Source organism: Glandiceps talaboti, chromosome 7 (genome assembly GCF_964340395.1).
Source record: "Glandiceps talaboti chromosome 7, keGlaTala1.1, whole genome shotgun sequence".
NCBI classification, from domain to species: Eukaryota; Metazoa; Hemichordata; class Enteropneusta; family Spengelidae; genus Glandiceps; species Glandiceps talaboti.
In genome coordinates, this window is record NC_135555.1 from 18,825,132 (window position 1) to 18,836,657 (window position 11,526).

Sequence of the window (11,526 nt, forward strand, 5' to 3'; positions counted from 1 at the left end):
TGGACATTAGTTATACAATTTCCTTACATTGTATGGTGTTTGTGTAACATTTATTTTTAGATATTAATCGAAATAAATAAATTTTATTATACTATTAATTGACTTCTACTCTTCTTTGAAATTTATGTAATGAGAACCATACAATTTATATTAATTTAGATTGGCCTCAAACCTGTTATCATCGAGTATTCTTGTTGTCATAGGAACATTGTTAGAGGTGTGGTAATTCATATCATGACGTCATAACCTCAAGTGACAGTGTGATTCACACAAACATGTTTGATAGGACTGGATTAGTGTATCCATGGTGTCACGTAGTGGCCATTCGTCATTCAGACTACACTACAGTCTATCTGGTTAATAATACCACATTTATGGTTTGTTCAACATGCAGACATGTGGCTAACTGATTTGTTTTAATATAGCAGAACTTGGAAACTTCATTTATGGAAAACAATAGTGCCAATGGCATTCAATGACGTCATAAGGAGAAATTAGTTAACAAGCTTAAGGTCATAGGTCACCCTCAATGTCCCTTGTTGATATTGGTTTGTAATGATTATACACATCTATAACTATATACTTTCTGAAAGCTCTTGATTCACTCTTTTCAATGACATTGGTAACATTTATACGCGATAATTTGCATTTTTGGTTCAACAAAAATTAGCTCCTTCAAATGACGACCAACAATAGAAAACAATGCACGTCAGTGGCTATAAAACTGTGTTTTAGATTCCCGATTGAGAAAGTAAGACGGATCTAAATGAGACATACCGTACCCGGTTTATTTGGATAGTGTTTCTTCGTAACATAAACAGATAGGAAAAAATTGAGACACCATAATATTTACTGACCGTAATGTGTCCCTCTTTATGTACACTGACTCATTCATACTGACAGACTACTAACTGTTATATTTGTAAAGAAACTTGTTGATACTATATTACTATAAATGAGTCCTTGATAACTCTCCGTGTTATCATTAGATTTGTAGTCTCACCGCATGGTGGCGCTAAGCCTGTAGGTGTCAGGACAGCGCGTAATGGTTGACCATCATGTTTGGTGATTGATCGTCTACAGGTAGTTCCAAATTGAATTTCCGCAGTGCGCTCACAAACACCAAGAATATAATCATTTTGGCTAACTGCTTGCCAAGACATGACCTTGGACCTGGGGGAGGGAGGGAGAGAGAGAGAGAGAGAGAGAGAGAGAGAGAGAGAGAGAGAGAGAGAGAGAGAGAGAGAGAGACGCGCGCACACACACACACACACACACACACACACACACACTACCTTATATTTCAACGATTAAAAACATTTTCTGTAGAAACTTTTCAGGGTGATTTTAATCCAGAGAACTATTTTAGCTAGCCTATACGGTGGCAAAGGTTTCGATCGTATTGAATATAAATTGTGTTAATGTTATCGGCCTATTTTAACGTTAATGTGAATGACCACTTTTATTCCCCGTGATCCGTGATCCATACCCCACCCCAACCAAGGGGGTGATAAACATATATGAGACATATGATAAACCTGCACGAGCAACAATCGGGATTTTGTTTTCATAAAGTAACCATACATTCACTAAAAATCTGTAAATTACTTATAAAAGACATGGAATATTATCCGTAAGTGGTGTAGTGACAAGTTTAAATCTTGAGCAAATTTGAATCTGTCGCGCACCTTGAATTGTTGAAACAGTACTAATAGTAACTGGAGTATCATTTTTTGATCAGACAACGACAATATACTGGTAGTATTCAGTGAAAATGTTTAAACTTCCCGTAATTAGACATTGTAGTGGTCGATATTATTCATAACTCGTCAGGGTACAGAAACAGGTTGAAATCATTGTGGAGTCATGATGGGTAAATGGTTAGCGTGACCGGCTTGGAATCTACAGGTTGCAGGTTTGAGCCCCGTCGCTGCCTGCTATTTGTTTCTGAGTGGCTAAAGTCCTTGGGCAAGATTTGAACCACGATTGTGCCTCAGTCAACCCAGCTGTATAACTGGGGACCTGGTAGAATGTAGGTTGCAATGTGAAGGCTTTAATCCTATGCGCTTAAATGGCTGCAATGGATTGTATGCATCCAAAGAGTTGAGGAAGACTAAAGGGTCGCTGTGCCGTTCTGATCCGAGCCAGGGGTAATAATTGTAAAGCGCTTTGAGCACGGAGTGGAAAAGCGCTATATAAGAACCCAACATTATTATTATTATTAAATCATAAGCACCGTTGAGGGCGCTAATTTTGTGGACGTGGACCCAAAAGTCATTTTTATTTGATTAATCGCGTACAAAGCTAAAATATGGTTTACCCGCAAGCGCATGTGATTCTGCAATAATTTTCAGGGGATACGATATTACGATAAAGTTATTGTACATAACATTTTCAACAAATATCCATGGGCCGGTTGCAGCGTTTAGTGTGTGAATTGAACGCCGTTCAAAGCTACAGCTAAGGATGAAAGGCTAGGAGAAGGAACAACAACGAATACACAAAAGAGTTTTTTTCACATGTATTTATTGATTTAGAACTGATTTAGGAAATCGAAATCGAAAGAAAGTTACAATATGCTTCCCATAACATGTGTTATATTGTGTGATTGAACGTATTACAACGAGTAACACTGAAGTAAAGCTCTTTCTCTACGTACTACACCCATTTATAACATTCATATTACAACTGGTAACACTGAAGTAAAGCTCTTTCTCTACGTACTACACCCATTTATAGCATTCATATTACAACTGGTAACACTGAAGTAAAGCACTTTCTCTACGTACTACACCCATTTATAACATTCATATTACAACTGGTAACACTGAAGTAAAGCACTTTCTCTACGTACTGCACTCGTTTTATAACATTCATATTACAACTGGTAACACTGAAGTAAAACACTTTCTCTATGTACTACACTCATTTATAACATTCATATTACAACTGGTAACACTGAAGTAAAGCACTTTCTCTACGTACTACACTCATTTATAACATTCATATCAAATCAAGTGGAAAAGTATACTTTTTTTCAATTGGTTTATTAAAACGTCCAGCATGTGCTCTTTCTAATATCTTCAATTAACAAATGAAACAGTATACTTTTACACTTGATATGTGTATGCTATAACGATTGTGGTACATACAGCGCTAGCTCTTTACGTTGGTGTTATGGGTTGTATAAACTAACATGATGGTGCTGCTTAACGTCCATTTATTATGGTTTTTCTATAATATCGATTTTTAATATTGTTTGGCGTGTATTATCACTGAACAAGCCGTAAACACTACTCATTAATTATGATACTCTACCAAAGAGAACAATATAACGTTAACAACTATTGGAAGTAATGTAGTCCGTTATAAATTAATATCATACCAACACCATGGCAACAAATAATTGGAGAATAGGGAGTTAATGTTTAGCAACTGGTTTCGTCACTTCTATCAAGGCAATCGTCACTTCCGTTGCATTCTTGATCACTATCTATGCACATTCCGTCTACACACTGAAAGTAAGGAAGACCTTTACCTATGTAATCATTCTGGCAGTTCTCTGTGAAAGAAAAATAAATGGAATAAGTTTTAAGAATACATAATCAATTTGATCGTTTTATGAAGCTTGTTGTTACCATAACTGTATTATACTGTATATATCATTACCATATACTAGTATTTGATATATGCATAATCTTGTAGCCTGTTTACTGCGTTGTCGAGATACTAGTATATCATTAGCTGGTCATACCTCCTAACCCTCGGATTCTCCGATTGTGTTGAAAACAATTTTCAAACGATTCACGTAGCCACACCCCCAAAAAGTCGTTATCATTGCTATCCAGCACCCGTAGGATTAAATGTACATTAAATATGTGTAAATAATATGTAAATTACCACATCACGTAGGATAACGTATGTGTATTTAAATACTAATTCATTTGAATAATAACAGTCTGATCAGTTGCCATGGTTGGAGGGACTACACGATGTCATCGACCAGGCTACTCGTTTGGCGAAACTTAAAATTCTTTACTGTCAGTTTTTGACAACGCAATCATTACAAGCGGCATTAAGGGACCGGTCAGTTTCTCCAGCCTGGGGGGGGGGGGGGGGGGGTGGGGGGTCGGTGGATTTGTCCATCGAGCCGACAAAAACTCACTGACCCCCTATCTGTAAAACCGAAAACAGGCTGACCCCCTATCACTTAATTCTAAAACACGATGACATCCCTTATATATATCATATTCACTTGACAGGCAATGTTTGATCATGACTCAGTGTGGACTGCTTGCCCATCTTGATAATACATTAGAAGATCCCGGGACAGCACCATCATACAATTATTGACTACACAGGGTAAATGTATTCCAAAAGAGTTTAATAGCATCTTGACAGTGAAAGGTAGGGGGGAAGAGCTTGAGGCTGAGATATGTCCATCTCTTGTGGAGGGTCCTAGGGGGTCTCCCCCTAGAAGCTCTGGAGTTTTTTGTATTCTGAAAAGTCAATTTTGAGACTATTCAGACACTTTTAGACTATAATTTCCAAGCTTTACAAGACAGCACCAACATGTAAAAAACAACTACATAGGGTTGAAATATTTTTTGAATAAAGTTTTAATAGCATCTTGACAGTAAGAGGTAAGGGGAAGAGCTAGAGACTGGGATATGCCCATCTCTTGTGAGGGGTCCTAGGGAGTCTCCCCCTTGAAGCTCTGGAGTTTTTTTTTACTCTTAAAGCCAATTTTAGGCTATGCAGATCCTTTCAAGCAATAACCTCCAAGCTTTACAGGACAAAAACATCAAGAATCAGAAACTATTCTTTATAACTTACATTGGATTGAAATATGTTCTTAAAAAGTTAAATGGCATCATTATAGTAAAGGTCAGCACATCTAATGGTAGTATCATTGGTAGGGGAGATCTGGAGTTTTAAGGCAATTTTAGACTATCTTGGCAAACATTTCACATCTTTAAAAGACACTATCTTTGAAAATTGTGTGGATGGGGGAGGGGTCATTGTGTTTTCGATTATGATGGGAGAAAAAAAATCCTTTTCTACAATGGTATATAACCTTGTCTGAATTGTGGTCATGGAAATATTTGTTCTTGTTCCTGTTTCTTACATCAATTCTTTAATATTACTTCACGTAAGAGTTCTCAAACATAACTATATATATACATATACATGTATTACCTAGCTACCACACTAGTTACAGAGCATGTCATGTAAATGCTTGGCTGTTTCACAATCAACGCTTCACTTATATTGCACTTTGGGGCAAACGTGAACTTGAAGGTTTCGTAGTGGTAATCTTCATAAATAGTTTATAAATGAAGATGTAAAGTTTCAATAGTTATCAAGTTTATCAAATGTTGAAACCTCTGCCAACCAAATATTTGATAAATAACTTTTAAAACGCTCTATAAATAGAATGATATAGAAAGACATTTGTGTCACCAATTTCTTGTGTTTCCCAAACATTTTGTAGGCTACAAATGTCTGAGGTCCATGTGTGTCTTGTTCTTACAGCCAACTCCTCTATTTTAAACAATATATAGTAACATGTTTTGGTAATCTATAGTTTGGCATGGTGATTAAATTAGTCCAGTACTTAATACAATGGTTTGCTGTTTGTAGATGAAGAGGATATCTACCATATTCGCCAAGAGTGATACAGTTTGGGGAACTATTTGAGACCCCAAGGAAAAAAACTACATGATAGTGTACTCTTTCTAATAAAATGTAAGATTGGAACCCTCAAATTACGGAGCCGTATGTCCGAATAGCCATCACCATGGAGTTGTTTCACTTGACCATTTCAACTGATAAAATAAACTCCTTAGATAGTTGTAATAGGATACGACATCTATCTACTTTTATGTGGAGTCATGAATGGTCTAAATGGTTAGCGTGACCGGCTTGGAATCTACAGGTTGCAGGTTCGAGCCCCGTCGCTGTCTGCTGTTTGTTTCCGAGTGGCTAAAGTCCTTTGGCAAGATTTGAACCACGATTTTGAACCTCAGTCAACCTAGCTGTATAATTGGGGACCTGGTAGGATGTAGGTTGCAATGTGAATGATTTATTCCTATGCGCTTAAATGGATTGTTATGCTCCCAGGTAAAAGACTAAAGGGCCGTTGTGCCGTTCTGATCTGAGCCAGGGGTAATAATTGTAAAGCGCTTTGAGCACGGCATTGGAAAGCGCTATATAAGAACCCAACATTATCATTATTATATTTCTTTTCCACCTTTATTTTGGGAAATGACACCTCCCTTCCTACACACTACAACTTTCATCTTACTTAAATTAGCTCACATCTGCCACTTATCACAATAATTACTTAGCCTGTTTAATTACCAATCTCTGTAGACCTACAGCCCTATCGATCAGCTAATGGCGTGCAGTTAACAAGTCAATAATCTAACAGACGAGGGTATACCGGTAGTAGTAACTTGCGGGCACACCAATTATTACATGCCTAGGAGTTTGGAATTTACAAAAATAGACTAAGTCTTCAACATTCTATAGTTGACCACGTCGACGTCGCTGGGTAAAGTAAACTAAGGTTTGAACGGTATATTTTATTCCATAAATTTAACAACGCTCACAGTAGCATGAGACACATTCACATACATAGCCAAAAACAATTCGAAAAATTTAAATTTCGAGTATTTTGATGGGGAATTAATGGCTGGAATGTGTACGAAGCACTTACCTGCTTGTTGAGAACTACTGCAATGACTTCCATCCTGGTTTTCGTCGTATCCATCAGCACAGTCAAGAACTCCATCGCAAACATATTTTTGAAGCACACATTTAGGGGAACCGGTTGGACAGTTGAAGATTATACTGCTCGGTAATGTATCACATTGGTCATCAGCTGAGGAAATCAGATGTAATGGAACGTTATTTCTGGATAAACGACTGCTATGATGTTTACATAAATATGGTGTAGAAACTTTGATAAAAACAATCCTCTAAGATGTAAAGTCCCTTAATTAAACGTTATCAAAAGCATCGAAGTTCAACGAGAAGGTTCCTATTTTATGTTTCTCAACTTTAGGGCTGTCGGTTGGTTGGTCAGGCGGGTGGTTAAAAGCACATGGCACAACAAACATGTTATTGATTGATCGATCGATCGGTTGATTGACTGATTGATTTGATTTGATTGATTGATTGATTGATTGATTTGTTGGTTGGTTGGTTGGTTGGTTTTGATTAACGCAAAGAGTAAATCAATCAACCACATGTGTGCTGTCCCCTGTGGTTAAAAAGTAAGGAAATAATTGTCTTCAGTCACCTACCACTGTCACAACAAATAATGATGTACATGTACAGCTATGTGATCTCTTAGTCTTTGTTAATTATGTAGGCCTAATTAATTTGAATTGAATTTGGTACTTAGTAAAAGTCAGGTCATTCAACGACTTACGTATTGCAGACACAGTGATGACAACCAAAACAAGTACAGCGAGTTGACGAATCATGGTTGTGGACCTAGTAAACAAAATAAATGAAAAAAATGGTATTGATATTTAAAATAATCGCCATATTGAAATGTAAATTAAGACCGTAGGCTTTCTTCTAAAACCAAATGATCAAGGACGATACATACAATGGGACATATGGAGTTGACATTCAAATCATTGCTACCTTAAGGTTGAGAACGGGTGGTTTTACTGCGCATGACAACAATATTCCTAATGTTCCTCAAGTAGGCCCCGTTGTAACACCGTTGATGGGGATGAAACTTGGAAAGTTTTGTAAAAAAAGAGAGTAAACAACAACAACAACGGCAACAACAACAACGGCAACAACAACAACAACAACAACAACAACAACAACATAAACGAGTTCAACGTACAAGTATTTTTTGCCTGAATAATCTCACTGATATAAGGTGTGATCTTACAGTGTCAACGTCTATTTCTATCTACCATCCAACCCCGATGTGGATGACACCAAGTTCAAAACAAAATATCTAAGCTGAGGGCCATCGTAGAACTTAAAGTTCTTACTGAGCAGTTGGAAAAAATGTAGAGATTGTTAGACTCTCACAAACTGTACAATGTATATCAGACACCAAGTTTAGACTCAGTCCTATAATGGTCTGTGGTTTAGTCTTACACTTTGCATATCAAAAAGACGCGTCGTAACTATATATCTGCTATCTTTTCACAATACAATTGAAAAAAAAAATCCTGCGAATTTCTCAAAAGTGCATCTTTTTTAAGTTAGCAGAACATTTTTGCAATTTCTTTTTCAGAACATACATTTCTCTGTTGTGACGAAAGTGTAGATAAGAAAATGAGGGTAGAATTTATACTATATATCTATCTTAATGTTAGGTCTATCGCATTACATGCAGGACATGGTACCTATATTTTCCCCGAGATATAAACATATGGTTGGTTATACTAATTGTTTAGATTGTAAAATACGTCGGTGGTGGCGTTCTTATCACCCCTTCCCAGTTTGTGGAAAGGGAAGTATAGAGCGCCCACAACGGCTGATCTTTTAGTCTAATTTTGCAATATAAAATGCATTGCGGACACATTTCGACACCCCTCCCTTCCCCAACCTGCGAAATTGCGTGTGTTATACTACACTCCAGACCCATTCACCCCTTCTCGTCAAAGTAATGACACATCTGTCAACGGGCATGGCTACAGCTGTCTCATGTGTCAGATGTTAGTGACGTTTAACCCTCCATAACACTATTTTGTTGTTCTTTCTGACAGCTGGGGATTAAGTAAGGGTGTGGTCGCTCAGAATAGACAGAATTTAACAAAAATAGTTTGATAATATTTAATACTTTTATTGCAAATAAAAACCCTGGGACAGCTGTGTATATATGATACAGCATTTACGAATATTCTATGAACAATTTTAGATCGGTTAATGTTGTCACAATAAATGGAACATTGGTATAAATTGAATGAATAATTAAGGGAAAATGATGTGTGGATATTTGTAGCTAATTGGAATTTCAATTTGATATGTACGTGTACACCTTGTACATGGTTTTATTCCAGATTTCATTTCATTGATTACTTCCCGCCGAAACCAATTTTGACGACCGTGAAAGTCATTGAATGTCACGATTTGAATGATGAGTGGACAAGGCATACACATGCTACAAAATGACTATTTATGGTCTAACATTCTAATCTCTTAGGTGTGGTGGCAAGAATATACGTAAATCATATTCATAATTTCCAAGTTATGAAAAATGAATAACACTTTTTTTTTAATTTAAGTTTGTCGAGACCTCTAATGACTACCTCCAGGTCTTAACATGTCGACCTTTGGGCTTTGGACACATTCGGTAGGTCTCTGGTCCTTGAGAGACTGATCAAATCGAACATTTTATGTTCCACGTTCAAGCCCATGCAGTTCGGTAAACGAAAAACCCGTTCTACCGTCCGTCTGTGGTATGGCATTCAATAACACAATTCAAACTCTATAAATATTGCTAGCACCGTACTGGAGTATGGGAATAGAACAGCCTGGCTTTCTTTCACATATTTAGCATCTACAACCGTTATTACTGGAGTAATAGGCAGGTATTCAAGTTTGATTAATTGATTTTATACATACAACTGATCGGTTATACTACATGTACAATAACCTAAAACCAACTTAATTATAAAAAAAACATAATCATAAAAATAAAATAAAAAGTATAATGGTTTCATAATCACAGTGAAAATATCAATATTCTGAATCAATTTCATCGACGCATTTCCTCAACAACGAAAAATAAAAAAATAAAAATAAAAATAAAATTCTACCCAGTTTCCTGAAGTCATATGCATGTTATCGGAAACAAACAACTTAGATGCTATTACTTCTGAAATCATTGGTTGAAAACAAGAGTTTTCGTAATACGTCGACACAACGACAAGATACTCCCTGGTCACAATACGTTTGTCATAGTTTGATGACGTGTACAAGACAATTATCTGTGTTAAGTAAACGAACACAATATGCAGACTATACAGTATAAATTCAATTTGCATTTTTGAAAGACTCCATTCTCTGGAATGGGATTTTAAAAAAATGATCAAAGAAACTTTGGCAAGATAGTTAACACGGAAATGGAAGCAAATTCCTACCATTTTACCTTTTTGGAAAGTACACAATGATAGGCAGGGTCGACGGTCTAACAATGGTCTGTCGGGTTTACTGGAAACACACCATTTTTTTTATTTGGCCTAATATGTTTTGCTTTTTGTTTTCTGGATGAGAATAACTTTTCCTGAACATTTGATATAAAATTTTCTCTCACATGTCAGCATGTGTCGATCGTTGCTAACGAAATGTGACTTAAATGCCTGCATGTACATACATTTTCTTACCTAATGATAATCAAATGGTTGCAAGCACATTTGAAAACAAATTAATAGTTAATAATGTTGCCAAACACATAGGTGTAATCACAGACGCGGTTGTCTTGGGTGTAATAAAGTTTGTCATTTGTCTCGTACTCAAATAATAAAACATACAGAATATGATAGAAATGAAACGACGATCGAAAGCTATTTTGGCAATTTAAAATAATGTAAGTCGGCTGGTAATAGAACATGCAAGATTGAATGGGATGGGAATGACAAACAAACAATCTTGAAAATTCGTTTTGAACTGCTACAGTAACTGTGCACATCTAACTTAATATCTTATTGCAAATGAATTATAGCATAGTATCACAACTTACCTATATAGTATGTGATATAACGGTGACGATTCTCAGACGGCGATTGTCACTTGCTTCAATATATGATAGCATCCAGTTCTTTATGCTCTATTTATACATTCTAGGCAATGCAACGAAGGCTGTTCCATTAATTGGTCTGTTACAACGAACCTAAAGAAACACCATCGTCGTTGAATAGAGTTTATTTATAAGTAAAGAATGTACCCGCATTAAAGAACCTTTGTTTTCCATTTTTGCTTCCATACATCGTTTCCACTGTAAAAGAAATCCTCTTAATGTGGTAAAATAGAACAAAAACAAAGGTAAACACATTTATAATATGTATTGGACGTATTACTATAAGTTCCAAATAGTTTGTTTCATCAACATACCCCATACAGTATAAGATTACTATCAATTCAATGGATTCACTTCTGTTGGTAAACATTTTGGAACACTGAATACTATTTGTACTGGTGGCAGGAAAGACTATCATACAATGTTTAATGTATCACATTACTAATGCCAGTAGTAAATATTTATAAAACGTATAGGCCTTTCTGTACCGATATTTTGGTATATGTGGGCTAGGTTTGAGGGATGTCATTTGCAAAATGTGTTATTTTTAAGAGATATCAAAAGTAACATCCATGTTGCATCTGTTCAGATACTAATTTTACTTTCACAAAATGCATGGTGTGCTGTTAAGGATCGGTCATCTATCATCATCATCATCACCACCACCACCACCACCACCACCACCACCACCACCATCATCATCATCATCACCACCACCACCACCACCACCACCACCACCATCATCA

At 36.4% G+C, this 11,526-nt stretch overlaps 1 protein-coding gene across 1 annotated transcript; it reads right to left on the reverse strand.

Annotated features, from left to right (window-relative positions):
- Window positions 1-2,521: 2,521 nt before the first annotated feature.
- Window positions 2,522-10,821, reverse strand: LOC144437695 (CD320 antigen-like). The gene is made up of 4 exons (XM_078126700.1): window positions 10,724-10,821; window positions 7,439-7,503; window positions 6,722-6,886; window positions 2,522-3,562 (listed from the first exon to the last, which is right to left on the reverse strand). The coding sequence occupies exons 2-4, from the start codon at window positions 7,491-7,493 to the stop codon at window positions 3,429-3,431; spliced, it is 354 nt and encodes a 117-aa protein (XP_077982826.1). The 5' UTR covers window positions 7,494-7,503; window positions 10,724-10,821; the 3' UTR covers window positions 2,522-3,428.
- Between the last annotated feature and the right edge of the window lie 705 nt (window positions 10,822-11,526).

What these genes read in the sequence shown, in the direction of transcription:
- LOC144437695 (XM_078126700.1), bottom strand. Translation starts at nt 7,493, where the DNA reads ATGATTCGTCAACTCGCTGTACTTGTTTTGGTTGTCATCACTGTGTCT. An exon ending in CATCACTGTGTCTGCAATAC is followed by an intron (nt 6,887 to 7,438) that starts GTAAGTCGTTGA and finishes TGATTTCCTCAG; the next exon opens with CTGATGACCAATGTGATACA. An exon ending in CAGTAGTTCTCAACAAGCAG is followed by an intron (nt 3,563 to 6,721) that starts GTAAGTGCTTCG and finishes TTTCTTTCACAG; the next exon opens with AGAACTGCCAGAATGATTAC.